General features: G+C 37.3%; 1 protein-coding gene across 1 annotated transcript in view; it reads right to left on the bottom strand.

Moving 5' to 3' along the window:
- The window catches only part of PCM1 (pericentriolar material 1), a 106,371-nt gene extending 85,588 nt beyond the window's left edge, over positions 1-20,783 (bottom strand). Inside the window, 11 exon segments of the mRNA XM_049772426.1 lie at positions 1,921-2,020; positions 2,023-2,067; positions 2,070-2,102; positions 13,740-13,757; positions 13,759-13,843; positions 14,034-14,113; positions 14,115-14,210; positions 18,717-18,986; positions 19,974-20,219; positions 20,672-20,734; positions 20,736-20,783. Of these exon segments, the coding sequence (XP_049628383.1) occupies positions 1,921-2,020; positions 2,023-2,067; positions 2,070-2,102; positions 13,740-13,757; positions 13,759-13,843; positions 14,034-14,113; positions 14,115-14,210; positions 18,717-18,986; positions 19,974-20,219; positions 20,672-20,734; positions 20,736-20,768 (1,069 nt within the window). The 5' untranslated portion in view covers positions 20,769-20,783.
- Between the last annotated feature and the right edge of the window lie 2,611 nt (positions 20,784-23,394).

Here is a 23,394-nt window from a genome sequence, read left to right as displayed (position 1 = left end):
AAATTTTGTGCTACTTCTCCTATATGCTAGAAAATTATTTTCTTATCAGTACTTCCAAGTAAAGTTTCATAAATATAAAAGGAAATCTGTACTTAAATCACCAACTTAAAATTCTTTTTGAAGTAGTACATAAATCTTAACTCCTGTTCATTCTGCTTCCATGCCTGCCTCATAACAAAATTTTTTTTTAAAAAACAGCTAACTTAAAAAGTAAAATTTTATAATGAGAGACAGAAAACCCAATCTAGACTAAGTGATCTGATTCTACTAAAATTCTATAGAAGCCTTCGAAATCTCACAAACTGTGTCAAGCTCCTAAATACATCAAAAAAAGTAAAAAAGTTTTGGTGATATCTATAATTATATGATATAAAATGTTATACTAATATAACTATATAAAATAACTAAGCAAAAATTCTGAATATTTTGAATTTGAATTTAATTTTTTTGAATTCTATAATTCAAAATATTTAATAGATTGGTCCTTAACCAAAATAATATTAATACTAAGATATTTAAAATTTCTCTAAATTATTCTCTAGTACAAATGTTAAAAGCTAATAAGTGGAATGGAAACTGTATACTGTATTTTCTGGCGTATAAGACTCTGACTTTTGAAACGGAAAAAAGTCAACCGAAAATCGGGGATCGTCTTACACGCCGAGTATATCCTGAAAAATGTTTTGATATGCAGCTAAATAAAAATCGTCTGAATACTGCCATGAAAGGAATTTTCCAACTCGATCCTGCCCCAATCACTGCAAGGCTGCTCGGACAGCCTCTCTAACTCAGCCAATCCAAGCAGGCTTTTTATGCACGCAAATTAGACAATGTTCTCTACCCGAATGTAAAAAGCCTGTATGGATTGGCCAGAGTCAGAGAGGAAGTCTATTACAGTATAACCTTTGAAGCTTTGCTTGTTGTGATTAGCTCACTGTGGTACATACAGTTGTAGCACAAGAACGTTCTGTCTTATACAGCGAATATAGGCCTAAACCTATGTTTTAACTGTAAAATTAGGGGGTCGTCTTATACGCCGGAAAATAGGGTAGCTATTATGCTATCTAGATTATATCTATATTAAATACAACATAATCATTAAATACAATAAATGCCCTTAGGAAAATGAAAAATGATATATAAGACTGATCAGAGAGATAAACTAGGAAATTAGGTGTGGACAGAAAGGTGATTAACAAAAGGAAAAACCCAGCATGGACCTATAGCAAAGAACTGAATTGGTGAGGATAAACGACTAGAAAATATACTTTAGCTTGAGTTTTAATAAATAAGTTTGTTTGCAGTAAGGAGAAACCTAGTATTACACAATTCAGTAAGATTTCCACCTAAATGATACCCACTTTTGAAGAAAAGGAGGACATTTCTGAGCGATATCAGAGATTTTATATGATGCATATGTTCAAAGGAACTAAATATCTAATAGAAATAATATAAACCAATAGAGCCTCAGAGGTTAAAGAAACTCTATTCACTGATTCACTCTTCTGTGGTAAGCAAGCAGAGTTCTGTGACTCTAGCTGAATCAAAAAGAAAGCCTCTGACAGTCTATGATTCAGAAACAAAACTGCAGCCTCTCTTTTACCTTAAAAGTACAACACTGGTGGTGGGAATGCCCCCTACTCATTATCACTATGTGCCTTAAATATTACTGTGAAATATTTGTAATTCACTTTGACCACAATAAAAATTAAAAACAAAAAACAAAAAAAGAAGTACTCTTTGATGGAAGAGAGGGAGCTTTATGTCTGCATGGAACAGATCTACTAGCTTTTTCTACATAACCAGCAAAAGTCACAGGACAGGAAAACTTACAAATGTGATTAATAGCCAGCATGTACCTTGCAGTACCACATTTTATTGAGCCTCATTTATGAAAACAGTTTATAAACTGTAGCATACCAGAATCATCCATTACAGCAATAGCTTGCTCTGCTTTATGTTGTAGAGCGAGAAGAGCAGCTTGTCGTCCCTGCAGCGCTCTCAACTGCTCCTGCTGCTGTGTAACATCCTTTTTAATAAATCATGTTGTTTCTTCAAATTTTCTATTCTTCTTCCATAGACTGCTGCTGAGGCTCTCTAGTCTGGAAATTAAGATGAATAATACTTATATCTATTAAAAATTATGTTTCTGTCACCAATTACAAAGTATACACATAGATAACATATAAGGCTTAAATATAAAACCCTATGTACAGTTTTTCATAAACATGGAAGAAAGTTATATATATAACACTATGTACAGCTTTTAGAAGATATGGAAGGAGTAAGAAAAAAGTAAGAACTAAATAAGGCTGAGGACATGCCCTGACTTTCCATGGCACATTAAGCCTCCTGTTTTCCACCCACTGTGTACTGCCTGGAGTAGAGCTCACAATTGAAAAGCAAAAACAATAAAATGATAATAGTCTTGTTAATTTTATGGTAAAATACCATAAGCAATAGCCTTGAGCAGGAATCATTACATATTGTGAATAAGAAAGCACACAAACACACACATACAAAAGGCCGAGAAGACACAGAGAAATCATAAGCCTTACAAAAAAAGATCATATGATACCAGAGTACCCTATGAAAAAGTCTATGAAAAAGTTAAGATAAAGTGTTCTGTCCCCACTCCTAAAAAAATGGTTTAAAAACAAAAACTCCAAAGCACTATTTTCTAACAAGGTTATAATTCAAAGCATGACCTTAATATAAAAGATTTAAATTACTATTTTATACACATATACAGTAAGGCAGAAAATGTTTTACTTTATGTCAAAGATCTTTTTTCTTAACCAAAAGAAATCTCATTTTAGGGGCCAGATAGTACTCAAGGGAAGGCATTTGTCCTCATAAGGTCTGTAACATCTATGCAAGTCCCTTTTCAAATCCCCAGCGTACAGGAACAAAAAATAGCCTTGCTCTCAGATTTGTGCCCTCCACCCCCAAATGATTTTAGCTAAGTCAGAGGACACAAAAGACTAACTTGTTATCTGAAACTCCCACCTAAAAGTTAAGTTTACTAAATTAAATGAAAATTAAATTTTATTATCCTGTCTAAGGAACAGGTAATATAAGTGTCACTTATAATAATTTATAAAATGTTAAGTGAAAGTATTCAATGTAAGGGTGAGACATAGAGGTTAAGGAGCATACCTTGCATATGCTGAGCCCAAGTGACCCCTAGTATTACATGGTTTTGACAGTCCCTGAAAGCCCTTCCTCCTACTCCAATACTGCTAAGGGTGAACAAGCAGCACTATATCCTCCAGTCCCTAAATTGATCCTCTGGGCTGGTCCCCAGGGCTGGAGTAAGGACTCGCAGGGGAATGGTCCACAGACCTCACCGATTAACCCCCCAAAAAGACAAAACTATTTAAAATATTACTTTAAAAAAAAAAAGGAGAGGGATTTCTAATAACCTAAAATGATTTTGTCAACGTTTGGTGTAATTTTTTTGTTGGTCTGGGTTTTTTTTTTTGGGGGGGGGGGGGCACAACCCTTTGGACACTCAGGGGTTACTCCTGGCTATGTGCTCAGAAATCGCCCCCCTGGCTTGGGGGGACCATATGGGACGCCGGGGGATTGAACCGCGGTCCTTCCTTGGCTAGCGCTTGCAAGGGCAGACACCTTACCTCCAGCGCCACCTACCCGGCCCCAACGTTTGGTGTAATATTTATCAAGTTTTTGTTGTGTCAGAGAGAGCCACAAGTGGTACTTTGGAGAACCTAGTGGTGCCAGAGACTGAACCGAGTCTCTAACATGCAAAAGCCTAGGGATTAAATTATTTGACAGTTCCCCACCATTCCTTTATCAAATTTTTGTTGGTTTAGATTTTAAATTATGTCCTCCCCAATGAAAGTTACCACTAATGAAAAATTTCAAAGTTCAAGTTTTTCTTTTGAAAGTAAAAAGCCACTAATCTATTTTCCCCGTATATATTTTATTCCTAAAGAAATGATAATAAAAACAAAATGGTTCAAGATAATTCCCTGGATGACTTCCTTGGCCAATACTATGTAGAAAATTCCCTTTATATGCACCTAACTCGAACTTATTAGTAGTGTGACCAAGAATGAATAACTTATAGAAACATTTTACACTGTACCTTAGCAATCAAAATGAATGTGAAAAAAAATAAGTGCTCTGTTCAGAACTAAATAATCAAAGAAAAAGAAATGGTAATAGTAGGAATGGAGTATTTGACTATAAGAGGCACAGCTAGCATTCTAGACTCTCTAGACTGACGACTTCATAAACACAGAAAATATTAGTTAAATCCAGTAGTTATTGAAAATGCTGTTGCCATTGAATTTTCAGTAAGTTAAAACACTTTTCAAAGAAACTACAGTTGACTCAGTTCTCTCCCTTCTCCCAAAATAGTGGTTAACTAAAATTTGATTTCACTACACTGAAAATATATCTTTTTAGTTCTGGACATTTGAAGATAAATGACATTTTAAACACACACACACACACACACACACACACAAGATAAATGACATTTTAAAACACACACACACAGAAGATAAATGACATTTTAAACACATACACACAACCTGAAGATAAATGACATTTTAAAAACACACACACCACCACACACTCACCAAACCTGAAGGGAAGGGACAACATTAACAAAGGGATAAACTATCCCTTGCAAATTTACTCTCAACTAATTTAATGAGTAATCTTAAAATTATAAATCAGATGAAAACAGTGGAATCATCAGAAGTAACTCTCATAGGTGTATACCAAATACATCTTTATGAAAAATCAATGAGAATTAATTAAAAGAGATTAAAGCAAACAAGACAAAAATCAAGGGGAAAAAAGCTTCAGAATTATTTTCTGGGGCCAGAGTGACAACGCAGTGGTGGGGGCATTTGCCTTGCACGCAGCTGCCCAGACAGACCTGGGGTCCCATCCTTAGCATCCCATATGGTCTCCCGAGTCAGGAGGGATTTCTGAACGCTTAGCTAGGAGTAACCCCAGAGCATCACTGGGTGTGGTCCATAAACCAAAAACCAAAAAAAAAAAATAATAATAATAATTAATTTTTTTTCCACCTCAATTATAATCTCCAAATATCTAAAACTTATTTAGGTTTGTATCCTCAAAGTAACCTTAAAACCAAACAATCTTGGACCCAGAGCAATAATAGCACAGAGGTAGGGCATTTGCCTTGCAGGCAGCCAGCTCGGGGACAGACCAGGGTCCGGCATCTCATAGAGGTCCTGAAACCGCCCAGGGACCAATTTCTTTCTTTTTTTTTTTTAACTCATTCCTGGGCATGTGATCCCTAGCATTCTCTTATTCTTTTTTTTTTTTTTTTAATAGTATATTTAAGCACCATGATTACAAACATGTCTGTAGTTGGGTTTCAGTTATAAAAAAGAACACCCCCCCCCTTCACCAGTGCAACATTCTCACCACTAATGCCCCCCCCCTCCCTTCTCCCCCGCCTCCTTGCCTGTATTCTAGACAGGCATTCTATTTCTCTCACTCACTACCATTGACATGATAGTTGTTAGTGTAGTTATTTCTCTAAGTGACTTCACCCCCCCTCTTTACAGTAAACTTCATATCATGGGCTGTCCTTCCAATCCTCATTTCTATTGTCTCTGGGTGTATTATAATAATGTATTTTATTTTTCTTAAGTCCCACAGATGAGTGAGACTATTTTATGTCTATCTCTCTCTCTGACTTATTTCACTCAACATAATAGTTTCCATGTCCATCCATGTATAGAAAAATTTCATGACTATTTTTCCTGACAGCTTCGTAGTATTCTATTGTGATATGTACTACAGTTTCTTTAGCCACTCATTTGTTGTTGGGCATCTGGGTTGTTTCCCGATTCTTGCTATTGTAAATTTGCAGGGAGATGCAAATCAAAACACAATGAGGGTACGCATCTCACTTCACGGAGACTGGCAAAGCATCACAAAGAACGAAAAACAATCAGTACTGGCTGGGATGTAGGGAGAAAGGAACTCTCATTCACTGCTGGTAGGAATGCCATCTAGTCCGCCTTTATGGAAAATAATATGGAAATTCCCTCAAAACACTCCAGAAAAGATTTCTGAGTACAGAGCCAGGAGTAAGTCCTGACACTGCCAGGGTTTGTGGCGCCCAAAACCAAAAATAAAAAATCTTATTTATTTTGGGGGATAAAATGTTTTGGGGGGCAAACAGTGAGATAATCAAGAGCTATTCATGGCTCTGTGTTCAGAAGTTGACCCAACCCATTTGCTACTCTGAACCACATATTGTACACAAAAGTCTAATCAGGGACAACCAGAAGCAGCTACCAAGAAGGTACATATTTTACTTCTGTACAATGTTTCAAGCTCCCAATTATAATAATTTAAAGAACTTATTTGAACAATATTATGCACTTTAAAAAATTCTAAGCTTTTTCATCAAAAAAGGCCCATTATTCTCCCTTGAAACACAGATCTTGCTTGCGTGTTTCTATATTTCTTTGCTTGCTTATATCTTTCTGGAGAAAGCCGTATTTGAACACATCCTTTTTTCCCTCTAGTATCTAAGTTTGATTCAATAAAAACTATCTTGTGTCACCAAAAAGAAAAAAGAAAAACAAAAATTTTTAGTCTGTGCTAGTCACACTTATTTGCAAAACTTTTTGATGATCCAATAAAGATTCTAAACTACAAAAAAAAAAAAAGGTTCTAAACTACAGTCACTGGAGCAATAGCACAGGGGATAGGGGTATTTGCGCCTTAGTATAAAAATGAGTACTTAAAATTTTCCTTTTTTTTGTTATGGCTTCCAGGCTACACCAGGTTGGTGCTCAGGGATTTTTCCTGGCTCTTACACTCAAGAATCACTCCTGGCAAGCTCAAAGGACCATATTAGATGCCAGGGATAGAATCTAGGTTGGCCACAGACCCTGCTCTACTATCACTCTAGCCCCTTAAAAAGACTTTAAAAATGTATGCATAGAGGGGGCCAGAGTGGTGTCTGCCTTGCCCATGTTAGTCTAGGAAAGACTGTGGTTCGATCTCCTGGCATCCCATACGGTCCCCCAAGCTAGGGAGGCAACTTCTAAGTGCATAGCCAGAAGTAACCCACTTGCATCACAGGTGTGGGCCCCCCACAAAAAAAAAAAAAAAACAAGTATGCACAGAGGCCAGCCAGGGTTTGATCCCCAGCACCACAAATGGTCCCTCAAATACACAATGATCTCCTAAAAGAGCCAGGAATAAACTCTGAGTACTGCTAGGTGTGGCTCAAAAACTAAAAACTAAAATAAAATTTCTAAGTAATAGGAGCCAGAAATGTTCAACTAAGAGTACTCTACTTAGTAGAGTACATGTCTTGTAGGTGGGAAGCCTTGGGTTCAATCACCAGAACAAAATAATTATAATAATAAACTTTTAAAGTATGCAAAATGCCATCATGTCTGTTAAGATGTCCCACAGGGAAAAAAAAGATATACCACAGAATAATCCTGTCCTTGAAGGCAATTTAAAAATATAAAAATTTTTATACTGTGCTCCAACTTATTTTACTCTATAAAAAAAGCAAAGTACAATTGTTGGCGTGGAGTTTTAGACTTACAAGGTCAAGAAACATAATTTCAGCTAAGACTTAATTTTTACCTATTGTTCTGACAAAGCACTACATTTTGAAAGGATGCTAAGGAAGGAATAAAAACGTGATGGGAATAGATTCTGCATGCACAGAAAGAATAGAAATAGTGGTAGTAAGTTTTTGTTCTAAGAAAAAATATTGCAATTCCTGGGGATTGGACATGATCTCACAACACACACTGTTAAGTGCTCAATTGCTAGGCTATAAAGATAGCCTTATCAAGATCATTTTTACAAGCAGGATACTGGTAGAATTATCTTAGGAGGGCCTTACAATCATGTACTATAGAGAATTAACAATGACATTAACTCCCAAAAGGCAAGTTCAAGAGAGATAATTGAAAGGATTAATTTAGAAAAGCACTACATTAAAAATAAATTTGTACACCTTAGGAAAAAAGTAAAGCTGATGTCATTATAACACTGTGAACTTTCTGCCATCATTCAGAAAAGTTAATTCCAAAAGAGGAGGCCAGCGAGGTGGCGCTAGAGTAAAGTGTCTGCCTTGCAAAGGCTAGCCAAGGAAGCTAGCAGTTCGATCCCTGAGCATCAAACGGGTATGTCCCGAAAAAAAAAAATTCCAAAAGAGGTATCACATTACATGTTCACTTTTTTCTTCTCCAATATTACTATTATTTCTAATTGGTTGGCCCTCCCCTGGATATTCACTCATCTCAGTATCACCAAGAGTGATCCCTGACACAGAGCCAAGACTAAGCCCTGAGCACCGCTGGGTATAGACCACCCCCAAAGACATACATTTTAAAAAAGCAGTAAAAAATATCATCTACTTAACATTTACTTTTTTACTGAACTGAGACACCTCTTAACACTCTATACTATGCTCAGCACAGCTCATTTCAAATTGTATTCTCTTCATTTTGTGGAGCTGAGAATTGTGGGAAAGGGGACAGAGGGAATGTCAAAATACCTACAAGTTATTAAGTATTATTTTTTTTTTTTGTGGTTTTTTGGGCCACACCCTGTGACGCTCAGGGGTTACTCCTGGCTATGTGCTCAGAAGTTTGCTTCTGGCTTCTTGGGGACCATATGGGACACCGGGGGGATTGAACCTTGGTCCGTCCTAGGCTAGCGCAGGCAAGGCAGGCACCTTACCTCCAGCGCCACCCGCCCGGCCCCCAAGTATTATTATTTTAAAATAGCCACAAAAGGGGCTGGAGAGATAGCACAGTAGTGTTTGCCTTGCAAGCAGACCGATGCAAGAGTTAAAGTGTTGGTTCGATCCCAGCGTCCCATTTGGTCCCCGTGCCTGCCTGGGGCTATTTCTGAGCAGATAGCCAGGATAACCCCAGAGCACAAGCTGGGTGTGGCCCAAAAACAATAAATAAATAAAAAAATAAATAAATTAGCCACAAAAATAGCAACTTTAAGTGAGACAGCCTGGGGCTAGAGTGATGATAGCACAATAGTAGGGCAGTTTGTCTTGCATGTATCCAACCCAGGTTTGATGCCCAGAGTCCCATCTGAACTATTTCTGAGTGCAGACCCAGAAATAACCGCTAAGAACTGCCGGATATGGCCCCCAAACAAAAACCAAAGACAAAAAAAAGAAGAAAAAAAGAGAGAACTTACTTCTATTAATAAAACTACGAATTAGTTTAAACTTAAAATTGGTGCCTTATATTTGTCAAATAAATTAAACTCTTTTTACATGTTACTTTTTATTCAAATTGTGTTAAGTATAATTACAGTTGTCTTTTAATATTTTCTTACATGGATGGATATGGAGATTATTATGCTGAATGAAATGAGTCAGAAAAAGGATAGACATAGAATAATCTCACTCATTTGTGGGACACACACACACACACACACACAAATAAACAGTATGGTAATAATATCCAGAGTCAATAGAGTTGAGGGTCAGGAGGACCAGTCCATGTTAGGAAGCTTGTCACAAAGAGTGGTGAGTGAAAGTAGGGCAGCAAAGGGACCACTATGATAATGATAGTTGGAATTGATCACTTTGGACAAAAACTGGGTGCTGAAAGGGAATAAAGTGACATGCATGGTACCCCTTCATTAACCATAGTGGAAAAGAGGTAAAGAGGGGTGAAGGGGGTGAGGGGGAGAAGAGTGAGAGAGGGGAGGGAGGAGAGAGAGAGAGAGGAGAGAGAGAGAGAGAGAGAGAGAGAGAGAGAGAGAGAGAGAGAGAGAGAGAGAGAGAGAGAGAGAACAGTAAAATAAATGCCCTGTCCCAGAGACAGGCAGGGTGGGGGATGGAAGGGAAAAGGGGGACATTGGTGGTAGGAAAGGTACACTGAAGGGTGGTATACATTTTATGACTGAAACCCAACTGTAAACAATTTTGTAACCATAGTGCTTAAATTATATTTGAAATGAATTTTTCTTAGTGTTTTTATGCAAACCATAAAAATTAAAAAGAAAAACACTAAACACATTATAAAACAAAAACATCAGCAAACACGTCAACTGGGTAAGTTTAAACCCACTATCTTTGCCCCTGGAGCACCCACCCCAACCCACACCAAGCCTTGCATATTACAGAAGACTATTAAGGTTCCCCCTTAACACTGCCACTTCAAGGTCTGCTGCTGAACCCACCTAGGCTTAATTAACATTAAGTACTTCTGTCTATTAACTATGCCCCAACAGGTGGATTGAGTCTGGTCATTAATAAAAATTGAACAGGGGATGAAAGGTCGACTCCTCTCCCCCACCTCCTTCCCTCTCCTCTCTTTCATCCTCTCTCTTCTGCCTTCTCTCCACTCTTTCATTCCTCTCCTCCCCTGTCTCCTCTCCAGCTCTTTCAGCTCTCTCTTTTCCTCTCTTTCCCCTCCCCATGGTTTTGGAAGACCCCTGACCCTCTATTTTTCTCTCTTATGCCTTTTTGGTTCCTAGTTCTTGTGGTAAGTGGTATTTTTACAAGTGTCTTAAAAAAAAAAAAAAAAGAATGAGAGGGCTTAAATATAAACCAAGAAACATTAAAAATATTTCAGTCCAGGGGCCCGGAGGAGATAGCACAGCAGTGTTTGCCTTGCAAGCAGCCAATCCAGGACCAAAGGTGGTTGGGTTCGAATCCTGGTGTCCCATTTGGTCCCCTGTGCCTGCCAGGAGCTATTTCTGAGCAGATAGCCAGGAGTAACCCCCTGAGCACCGCTGGGTGTGGCCCAAAAACCAAAAAAAAAAAAAAAAAAAAATTCAGTCTTACAACAGGAAAGGGAATAGCTTTATTTTTTTCATTAATAACTTACAATAAAATTTTATAGTAACATTTGAACACACATGAACACAAATATCAAAAAGAAAAATAAGAGCCAGAGATGTGGCTCCGGAATAAAAACATCTGCTTTAAGTGTCTGAAACCCTGGAAACCACAAAATAAATAAAAACAAAAATAAACTAAAAATAAAACTGATAAATATAAAACAGAAAGCTAAAATAAAGTTTAAAAATGTGATATATACTTTGGTGCTGGAGAGATAGCACAGCAGTAGGACGTTTGCCTTGCACATGGCAGCCGACTGGAACAGACCCCCGAGCCTGTCAGGGGCCCTTTCTGAGTAAAGAGCCAGGAGTAACCCTGAGGGCTGCCAGGTATAGTCCAAAAACCAAAATTAAAAAAAAAAAAAGTGATATATATTGATATATATTTTAGATGAGTCAATAGCAAAAAAAAAAAAAAAAAAAAAAAGGAAAACAGATGAGATTACAAATCTTGTTAATGCAAATTCAAACCAACTGCATATAATCTACAGAGAGAAATTAAGAAAGCAGAGACCAATTTAAAGAATTGAAAACAGAATTTTACTACAGCAAATTATACAGTATGATAATTAACCCAAGTTAATAAATATTTTAATAATTAACCAAGTTAATAAATATTTAAGGAGTAATATAATAATTAACCAATTTAATAAATACTTTAAGAGTAATAGTAACAATAAAAAAGGCAAATAAAGAGATACAACAAAAGAGATGCTCTTTAGAGACTTCCCAAGTTAATATTATGAAGTATACCTTTGAGGAAAATCCATGTTTTCGGCTACATTTCCTATTAGGTCTCAGTTCCCTGTCATTCTGAGCAGGTCTGTCACCTTTCCCTTTTGGACTTGTAGTAACGTCAATGTTGGAAACCTGTTCCTGTGAAGCTGAAATTCCCTAGTTTGTCCTCAATGCCACGGCCGAACTCCTCAGACTAAAAGATTGCCTCCTTTATTAAATAGTGTAGCACATTAATTTCTTAACAATAAACTCCTGTTTAAACATATAAGCCAGCCTCATAAATACAAAAATTTTACCAGTCTATCTAAAAATAATTTAAACCCCCCCCACCCAAAGAGAAGAAAATTAAGAATTCCAAGTGTGTATAGATTAGACTATTGCTTACTGTAATGGAGTATTATATAGTAAAGCAAGTTTTCAAGGTATATATACAACTGCTGAAACACTTTAACATTTATCATGCTATATTACTAGTCAAGTTGTCATTTAAAAAATTATGAAATGAATCTCACTCATTCAACACCATATATGGTAATATAAATGGCAATTTTAAACAATATCATTTACCAATCCCCTACTTCCCAAGAAAATTCCTTTAACCAAAATATTCCCCAACCCAATTCCTTCCATTAATAAAGCTAGAATAAAATCAGAGGAAGAAATTTTTCCCAGCATAAATAAAAATAGTTTTCCTACAATTAGAATCCATCACCAACTATTTGAATAAACCCTCTGAGTATCCTCAAGCTCAAATAATATAGAAGGAAAAATATTCAAATTTTCCTCTTAAGTCAAGGACAGGGAAGAGAAAGGAGGCACACAGACAACTTACAGGTCAATACTGAAAGGAAACAAACCCTCAAATTCCTAATGCTGAATCTTATTTTGGAACATATCTCAGAAACCAAAGACACATATAGCTATTATTTCACAATAAGTTTCATTGGTAGCAGGCAATACGAATCTAGATTAGTAAAAATGTTTTTTGGTTTTTGTGTTTTTTTGGGGGGGGACTGGGGGGCCACACCCGTCGGTGCTCAGGGGTTTCTCCTGGCTGTCTGCTCAGAAATAGCTCCTGTCAAGCACGGGGGGACCACATGGGACACCGGGATTTTGAACCAACCACCTTAGGTCCTGGATCGGCTGCTTGCAAGGCAAACACCGCTGTGCTATCTCTCCGGGCCCTAGTAAAAATGTTTTAAGCACACTGGTTTAGGAATTACACTGTTAACTAAATTAATTTTGTGGATTTTTTCCTTAAAATTCTGTAAACTGATTATTCTTCCAACAGTATTTTTCATTTTGTACTAAGTATTTTTCCACTATGAACAAATCACAATAAAAATGTTTATTCTATTTTCTAGTTTTCACTTCAATTCTTTTTTTTTTTTTTTTTTTTTTGGTTTTTGGGCCACACCCCGGCGGGTGCTCAGTGAGTTACTCCTGGCTGTCTGCTTAGAAATAGCTTTTGGCAGGCACGGGGGACCATATGGAACACCGGGATTCGAACCAACCACCTTTGGTCCTGGATCGGCTGCTTGCAAGGCAAACACCGCTGTGCTATCTCTCTGGGCCCCTTCACTTCAATTCTATAGTATCTGATTTGCTAGACTTTTAGGCTGGCCTAAAAAATAAAAGTGAGTTTTCCACTGAAACTAAGCAATCACTATTACTATATTGTACTAACAGCCCTTACATGCACAAAATTTGAAAAACTTCAATTCCTTGAGAAATTACTAATTTTACCGTAATTACTAGTTTTTATATTAATGACTAAAATGTTTTTCTTGTTTTTTGTACACCCAGTGAGTGGTACAGAGGTTATGGTTACTCCTGGCTCTACACTCAGGAATACATCCTGGCTGAAACCTGGGGGACCACAAGGGAATAATGGGAATTGAGCCCCAGTTGGCTGCCTGCAATATACTATCGATGCACCCTAAAAAAGTTTTAATGCTAATAAAACATTTAAACTTCCATATTTCATACAGCATTAACAATGTGAGGGGTTTCTTTCTCCCTGGAAATACACTTTTCATTAAGGAATGCCCACTAAAAATACCATCTTGAAAAAATGGGGGGTGGGGTATAAATCTTCTTTTCCAGAACTTGATTACCGAAAAGCCGCTTACCGTGGTATCTGAAGCCTCAGGACTGCACATCTATGTTTAGCGATGTGCTCTCAGCTACAGAACCAGATCCCACAGCTGAATCTATAGTCCGAACATCCTCCTCCCTCATTTTCTCTAGCCTGCAATATTGTAGTGGTATAAATCATACAACTATTTAAAAAGGGCAATAAATTTATAATGGAAGGCATGATGTTTTTGAAAGTACGTTAAACTCCTCTGGGATGGCACCAGAAACGCCATCAGTACCGATATACTAAAAATATAATTTAATATAGAATTTAGAAAACATAAAACTCACAAGAATTTTTTTGGAGAAATTTCATATATGACTTTTCTTGTTCTTTCAGGTGATCTATAAGATGAGTAAGGCGCTCAAACATTAGCAGATCTTTCATTCTTCTCTACAAGATCTTCCCGCATTGAACTAGCTTTATTAATATAGTCACGAATCTGAACAAGCCTGCTTACAATCTGCAAAAAAAAAAAAAAAAAATTAATTTTTTATGCATTAAACAATGTGAAAATTGTGTAATTCGTCCAAGAGCAACAATTTCATAGATATTCTTTTTTATGTTTTTTTGAGTCACACCCATTTGATGCTCAGGGGTTACTCCTGGCTAAGTGCTCAGAAAGGCTTGAAGGGACCATATGGGACGCTGGGGGATCGAACTGCGGTCCTTCCTTGGCTAGCGCTTACAAGGCACACTTTACCTCTAGCGCTACCTCTCCGGCCCCAATTTCATAAATATTTTAAAAAATTTTAAATAAAGCTTTAAAATATACATCTGGTTTTTCATTTAAAACACAAGGGTCCAGAGATAGAACATGGGTAAGACAAATGCCTTACACATGGCTGACCTGGATTTGATCCCTGGTATTCCCAATGGTTCCCTGAAGCCTTCCAGGAGTGATCTCTAAGCACAGCTAGGTGTAGCTCCAAAGCAAAAGAATAAAAATAAAATCTATACATGCAAAAGATCTAAATAAAAATTTAGAAATTAGTAACTTCAAACAGTACTTAAATTATTTCAAAGATTAATTTTAATTCAAATATTTTAATTATAGAGGTATAAAACTATTTCTAACGTTTATATAGTAAATTATAAATATATTTTAACTAATTTTCAAAAAAGTACATCAAGAATAAAAACATTGGGGCCAGACCCTTCTTACCCTCCTAATCGTGGACTGTGCATATCGATTCAGCCCCAGAAGGACCCCAGCCCAAAGACACTTCCCTCATGGCTTCAAATATTTTCACAAAACCCAACAAGACAAGATGTGTAATGAAAAACTTGCCCCTGGATTTCGCCCCCACAAGAATAACTCAAAAGACCCAACATGGAAGCCTATATTTCCTTTATGTGTTTAATACCTCTATAATAATACCTACAAGTCTGGTTATTCCCAAAAGTAAGTTAGTCTCATAAACAGCATTTTTCCTTTGATGCCTTTTTTAAATGTATTTTTTATTTATTGCTTCTAGTGTATTTCTTTTTTTTTTTTTTTCCCCTCTCTTTCTCTCTCCAACCTCACCTGTTTTGGTTCTGCTTGGTATGAAAACCTACAAGAAAAGTCTTGCCTGGGATATAAAAGCTCGAGTCAAAACTAGGACACAGAGACTGTGGCAAACTATCATTCTTACCTCCAAATCTACCAGCAATATAATATGTCCACCATACCCTTTTGTATAGGCACTCTAAATAATGGGAAATGTTATGCACAGAAACAAGCTCTCTTATCTACTAGGAATAAGAACCCATACTTTTTATAATAAAGGGATGTCTCCCACCCTGAACATGTGTCATGTGAACCCAACTTAAGACTCCATGTGATTGGACAGTGACCATCCAATCCAGATCCCAGCAACAACACTGGGAACCAAACTCCTCCTGGGAAACTCTGAATTACTGTCCCATCACCAACTTGCATCAGTTTTTAACATGACATCCTGATATGAGGAGGAACGGAACAACTTGCGCTGAGAGGGCTGCCCTATCTCACTGCCTAACTGCATGATGCAACCAGGACACAGGACATCCTTTGCCCTATGCAAAAACCAAAATTTCTATATGCAGAAGATTGACTTTGACAAACATGGTCTGGACAGAACTTATCAAGAGACCAATGAGGAAGTTTCTAGCCTAGACCTCGGCCTAGGATTTGTACAAAACCAAGGTCTCTAACTCCAGAGGTCTAACAACTGCAACTGAGCAGAACTTCTGGAACCATGCTGAAAGATCACATCCCAGGCTCTGTTCTAGGATCTGGGCAAAAACCAAGACTACTAATTACACCCTCTCTCCTAGCCTTCACCCTATGACCTACGCAAATAACAAGATCTCCAGCTATAGAGGCAGAATGTCAACACCCATATCTGAGCGGAAAGTTTCCTGGAATCATAACAAGGCCTTGGGGTGTGTAAATGAGTATGGAGCCTGTAGTTGTTCCTATGGCAGTATGCTTCAGGGGCAGAGAAACCCTGTATCTCCTAGACCAAAAGAATTCCCATTCTAACTTCCCCAATATTTACAGTGCCTATGCAAAAAAAAAAAAAAAAAAAAAAAAAGAAGAGAAGAAGAAGAAGAAACACACCCTTTTTTTAAGAAGTTGCTGGTCTGTTTTTTTTCCTTGTTTTTGTTTTGTTTTGTTACCTTTTTTCCCCTTTCTTCTTCAAAATGGATATTTATAACACCTAGTTTTTCTTTTTGTTTGCCTTTTTTTTCTTTACTTTTCCCATATCTCCAATAGAACAACATTACTGGAATCACCTTACTCAGCCTCATAATTTGAAGGGGAAAATAGATGGTATCAAGACCAGACAGTCGTATGTTCATTTGGTAAAAATAAAAACTGACCAGACATGAATATCAAATCCAAAGTCAATGACAACAGAATCAATACCCAATCTACAACAAACTGTACAAGGGGGGAACAGCTGCACTAGCATTACAGGGTAAAGGAGGGAGATGTGGGGTGCAATGCTGGGAACAGGGGTGAGGGAGGACAACACTGGTGGTGATAAATGCCCCTCATTCATTGTCACTATGTGCCTCAAATATTACTGTGAAAGATTTGCAATTCACTTTGACCACAGTAAAATTTAAAAAAAAGAAAAATTGGGGCCAGAGAGATAGCACGGTGGTAGGGCATTTGCCTTGCAAGGAGCCAACCTAGGACTGAAGGTGGTTTGAATCCTGGCATCCCATCTGGTCCCCCGTGCCTGCCAGGAGTGATTTCTGAACACAGAGCCAGGTGTAATTCCTGAGTGATGCCAGGGTGTGGCCCAAAAATAAAACAAAAAATAAATAATTTTTCAGAGCTAGACAGTATAAAATTAAAGTGTATGACTTGCACATAACCAACCTTGGTTCTATCCCTAGCACCATATGGTTCCCTTGAACATTCTTAGGTACAATACTGGCAGTTCCATATACACAATGGAATATTATGCAGCCATAAGCAGATGAAATCATGAAATTTTCCTATACATGGATGTACATGGAATCTATTATGCTGAGTGAAATAAATCAGAGAGAGAGAGAAAGACGGAGAATGGTCTCACTCATCTATGGGTTTTAAGAAATGGTCTCATTCATCTATGGGATTTAAGATAAATGAAAAGACATTTCTCAGAGACAAAAAGAGAGGAGGGCTGGACGTTACAGCCCACATCAAGGACCTCACCACAAAGAGTGATGATGTTTAGTTAGAGAAATAACTACATTGAGAACTATCCTAACAATGAGAAATATATGAGGGAAATAGAAAGCCTGTCTAGAGTACAGGTGGGGGTGGGAAAGGGAGGAGGGATATTTGGGGACATTGGTGATGGGAATGATACACTGGTAGTGGGGGGGTGTCATCTTATATGATTGAAACCCAACCACAATCATGTTGGTAGCCAAGGTGTTTAAATAAAAAATATTAATTAAAAAAAAAAAACTTTAACAATCGAAACTTAAAAATGGGCCTGTTATACTGACAGGTTTGGGGGCAAAGGGTGGTGGTATGGAATGCACTCTGGGAACATAGGTGGAGGTTGGCACTGGTGGTGGGATTAGCCCTGATTCAATATATGTCTAAAATCCAACTATGAAGGACTTTGTAAATCACAACGGTTTTAATAAAATAAAAATTAAAATAAACAAAAAATACTGGCAGTTCCCAAGCACTTCAATGGGTGGCACAGGTGGTCCCCAAACAGCAAAGCTTGAGCAGCTAAACATCTTCAGATCAAGCACTAAGCTGACTGACCCCCAAAATCTAGGAGGAGCCCTCCAGGTCTTGAGTAACATGAGGGAAGCCCCTAGAAGAAAAAACTTCTGTAAAAAATTATTCTTCCCAGACCTCCTTTATACAGAATGACAGTTGCAGCATTTAGAAAAAGCTTTAGTTTATCTGAATGTCACTTCTAAATCATTTGAGTAAAAAGGGGAATTTTGTATACAACAATTGTGATATTTTAGGAGGAAGGGGACAACAGAAAAGTATCTGAGTTGACCTAAAATTCCAATGTAACAATGCAGTTTGTGCCCCAATCCCTCAAATTTTTATTTATAAAATAAGGTATATGAAACAAAGAAGTCAAAGACACATATCTGTGGGGCAATTTGGGAGACTAGGGGTTATTCTCAGGGGTTATTCTTGGCTTTGTGCTCAGGAGCAACCCCTGGTGATATGTGGTTTCAAAGATTTTCCAAGATAATGGCATCACAGCTCCACATTAGCTAAGTGCTAATGCACTATAATGTAAGTGATCTTGTACTATACCTCTGCATAAGGAAACATTTCATTTTTGTTGGTTTGAGGCCACACCAGGGCTTACTCCTAGTGCTAAACTCAGGAATCATTCCTGGTGGGTGTAGGAGACCATAACAGAGTATCAGGAATCAAATTTGAGTCTGCCACATGCAAGACAAGCACTCTACCTACTGAACTATTTATGACTCCCTAAAATTAAACAAATTTTATCACCTGGCTGCTCTCCATCGCAGGCTCTCCTCTCCCATCTTCTTCAGAAACATGACAGTTTTGCAATAGGTCATTACTTAAAGCAGCAGTAAACAATTCTTTACATTGTGCTGATCCAATCATTTCTCTATTCTGAGAACTTGTAGCAGCATCTTTGCTTTTATTAGTATTAATTTGCATAGGCAAAAAATTGAAGGGCTTTCGATTTTCACTAAGCTGGCGTTTGTTGTTAGCAGCTGTTGCTCTACCTTGTGAATCACTTCCAATGCTTCTCTATATATAAAAGAGATTAATCACCATAATATTAATCTTTCATAACTTTAAACAATTTCATAAAAAAAAAATAAAAAATTTCAGTGTTATTCGTTTCATACTCTAATATTGATTCAGGAAGTGTGCACATAAACAGATTTGTAATACTAAAAGTCTTTCAAATCTACAAACATATTTTATTAAAGTACCACAATTTGATTAGCACTTCCAACGAGTTTTAAATTAACCTAAACAAAAAACTAGGAATATAGATAATAAGTATGACTCACATTGATAGTTTTACTAACAGAATTTTATATAAATTCAATGAACCAACATTGTTACAAACATCAGCCTATAGCACTGCAGAGTTGATAAAATGATACATGATCATCACCCTCATAAAATCAGACTTGTATCTATATACACATTTGGAAACAGTTTTCTCTCTGAAAGCATATTTATTGATCATTATCCTTTCAACTTGCTCTTAGTTTTACTGAACTATTTCAGTTTATAAGTACAAACTATACTTTGATTCTACACTTTAAGTTATCCATATATTCACCACTTAGGCAACAATATTCTAAACTAAATATTCACTTTAAACAGTATCTTATTCAATTCCATAATGTAACTATTTAGCTTAATAATAAAGACTTGTCCTTAGCAAATTTAGATTTCACTATCCCTAGGACTAGAAAACATAACTAAAAGGGTTCAAGTGCATAGATGATATATGTGTAGAAGAGCACATTTCACTCCCTATCTGTACTTAGTTCCCCAAACACTGCTGGGTGAGCTATGGTAACAATTACCCCAAGACAGAAAATAAGGCAAAATAAAAACAAACAAACCTTCACTGACCTCCAAAGAAAATACTATTAACAATCATTGAATTATTTTCATAAGGAATAAAAAGCTAATTTATTCTTAAGACAAATTATTAAATCCATTTCAAATATTTCCAACAGTTGTAATTTGGTTTTTAAAAAATAATTCACTAACCTGATCTAAATCACTGAAATTTATCCGCTGTTTAAGTTTCTCTAATTCTGCCTGCTCTGGAACTGACATCTGAGTCATATATCTACTATGTGGAATCGAATGTGGGATTTTTGCTCTTCGCCTTCCAACTCCTGGTGATGATTCTGGAGAAATATCATTAGTTACTCTTTTATCACTTTCTACAGCAAACTTTCTCTTATTCTTTTCGGATGATCTATTTGCCTTCTTCTGTTGACCACCCCAATCCTAAAAAAAAAAAAAGAAAAAGAAAGTGAAAGTCAATCTAGCAGCTATCACACTAAGAATATACTTGGGTATACAGAAAATTTTTATCATAAAATGAAAAACAACATTTTCAAAATATGGTCATAGGGACTAGAGATAGTACAGTGGGGATGAAACATTTGCCTTACAGGTGGTCACTTTGTGTTCAACCTCCAGCACCACATATGGATAAACCCTTGAGCTTTTCTAGTAGTAATGAGCAAAGGTTTAAAATTAACTTAAGCATTAATATAAAATATTTATATATGCAACGGAAATGGCTTCAACTAAGTTAACAAATAGTGTTCGGGGCCTATACTGGCCAGCAAGATAAATGAGTCAAAAAGCTTCTTTAAGTTTAACTTGTCCATGTCTGGGGAAAATTGCATTGTGCCCCAACCTAGCAACACACCATCAATAATTAGATACCATACCATATTGTTCAGACGATCATCAATATTTTCATTACTCCAGTTTGGTAAATCCTGATCATTCATAGCCTTCTTCAAAAGGACTTCCTCCTGTGGCCATATTGCCTTCAACAATTTTCTGGGGGAGAAAAAAAAAAGATGAAAACTACTAAACTTTTAAACAGATTAAAACAAGTTCCAATTTTTACCTCGTCCAGTAAAGCTAAATACTACAAAGTAATGTTAGAAAAGGTAATTATGGGGCCGGGCGGTGGCGCTAAAGGTAAGGTGCCTGCCTTGCCTGAGCTAGCCTTGGACGGACGAGGTTCGATCCCCCGGTGTCCCATATGGTCCCCCAAGCCAGGAGCAACTTCTGAGCACATAGCCAGGAGTAATCCCTGAGCATTACCGGGTGTGGCCCAAAAATAAAAAAAATAAAAAAAGAAATGGTAATTATGGGCCCGGAGAGATAGCACAGCGGCATTTGCCTTGCAAGCAGCCAATCCAGGACCTAAGGTGATTGGTTCGAATCCCAGTGTCCCATATGGTCCCCCGTGCCTGCCAGGAGCTATTTCTGAGTAGACAGCCAGGAGTAACCCCTGAGCACTGCCGGGTGTGGCCCAAAAACCAAAAGAAAAAAAAAAAAGAAAAAAGAAAAGGTAATTTATACCTATCAACCAACAGACTCTATCTGCCACAGCCATATTATGAGTTAAGAAACTGGTGTGATGGGAAGGAAAAACATCAGAATATCCTAAGTTCAACCAATTTTACTATAATGCTACTTTAAATTATTCAACCCAGTCCTAGTTCATAGATTAAAATAATCACCTAGGGAAAAAAAAAACTATTAATATCTAGAATCAAGCCTGTTCTTAGGTAAGAAATATACTCCAAAACATTTGGTGGGCCATTTCTTTTTTTTTGGGGGGGGGGGGGCATTTCTTTTGGGTCAAAAAATTCAAAGGGAGAAATGTTCTGCATAAAATATGGAGGAAGACAATAAAATGCAGAAGAGGAAAAACAAAAAAAAGCAAGATTCAGGTCCAGAGTGATAATCGTCTTGCACACGGCTGACCAAGGTTTGATCCCATCGCACCCCATATGGTCCTAAGCCTAACAGGAATGATCCCTGAGCGCAAAGCCAGGATTAAACTCTGAACTCAACTGGCTGTGGCCAAGAAAACAAAACAAAATAATTAACGTAATTTCCAAGACTAGGTAAAATATGAATAAAACAAAGAACACACTAGCTCAGGATAGTGATATCTTAGGACCCAAGATATAAGTGGCAAAAGCACCTGCTTTACAAGTATGAGACAACTAAATTAAACCTGAAGAGTGATAAGAAAATACAATTAAAAAAAAATTTCTGATAATCTTGTGAAGAACCCTGGACTACCACTAAATATGGAACTATGAAGACTTGAAGGGGCAATGAGTAAAACATGAGCTGTTAAAATCATTTAATATATAACGTAAGAAGAAAACCCATTAGTTATAAGGCTTAAAATCAATAGAGCTCTCATTTTCTAACATCACCACCAATACTCAAAGTATGTTTTTAAAAAAAGAAAAAAATTGTTGGGGCCGGGCGGTGGCGCTAAAGGTAAGGTGCCTGCCTTGCCTGCGCTAGTCTTGGACGGACCGCAGTTCGATCCCCCGGTGTCCCATATGGTCCCCCAAGCCAGGAGCAACTTCTGAGCACATAGCCAGGAGTAACCCCTGAGCCTTACCGGGTGTGGCCCAAAAACCAAAAAAAAAAAAAAAAAAAAAAAAAAAAAAATTGTTGTGATTAGAAAATTCAAACTTGAGCTGGAGAGAAAGGGCAGTGGGTAGGACAGTAAGGAACTTCCTAGGTTTAATCTCTGGCACCCAAAACCTCATCAAGAGTGTAACCTGAACACCAATGGATGTGGCCCCAAAATTAAAACAAACAAACAAAACTCCCAAGGAGTCAGGCAGTTAACAGCCATGCTAATTCCTGAGTTAGCAGATAATTATAATTGCTGAAATTTAAAATGCTTCTGCATAGTTGATGTACTTACCCCTCCAATGAATAAAATCCAAATTAATCCTATTTTTTAAACTGGAAAAAATACTAAATTATCTAGGAATAGGATACTTTGCACTATGAGTAAGTACTATTATGCTCTATAGAGTTTCCTGGCAGAAAAATGCCCCAGCTCAACTACTAAGCTCCAAAAGAAAATGAAGACCACTGACTCTTCACCTGTACTCTGGTCTGAAAAGTCCATGGCCTTCTAATGGTGTGGACAGATTCTCCTTTCTGCCTAAAACACAAGAGCCTGCCGCTTCAGACACCCTTGGACAGAATTAGCCCAGTTCCACAACTTAACTTTATCAAACTGCCAAGCCACCAAATTATTCTTGATTGTATGTATTCTGGACACCTCAAAATTTCATGGTAGTGTCAGCCAAGCAGCATCAAAGCAACTTTGATGGGAAAGTTGCATAGAATACCATCAAGCTCTGTAAGCCTCAACACAGAAGGTTTAATTAACTGCAACCACAGCCCAGTAAATCTTTAGACAAATGACTGTTAATACCATTGAGAAATAAAACAATTATCTCAAGTTGATCCTTATTGTTACAACAAACAATATAAAGTGAACTTGTGTCTGCAAAAAGACAGGCTAGGGTGATGCATGGGAAACTGGGGACACTAGTGGAAAGAAGGCCACAGTGGTGATGTGATTGGTGTTTGAACACTTAATGCCTGAAAC

This window comes from Suncus etruscus, chromosome 4 (genome assembly GCF_024139225.1).
Source record: "Suncus etruscus isolate mSunEtr1 chromosome 4, mSunEtr1.pri.cur, whole genome shotgun sequence".
Classification (NCBI taxonomy): domain Eukaryota; kingdom Metazoa; phylum Chordata; class Mammalia; order Eulipotyphla; family Soricidae; genus Suncus; species Suncus etruscus.
This window is presented reverse-complemented; position numbering and strand designations above follow the sequence as displayed.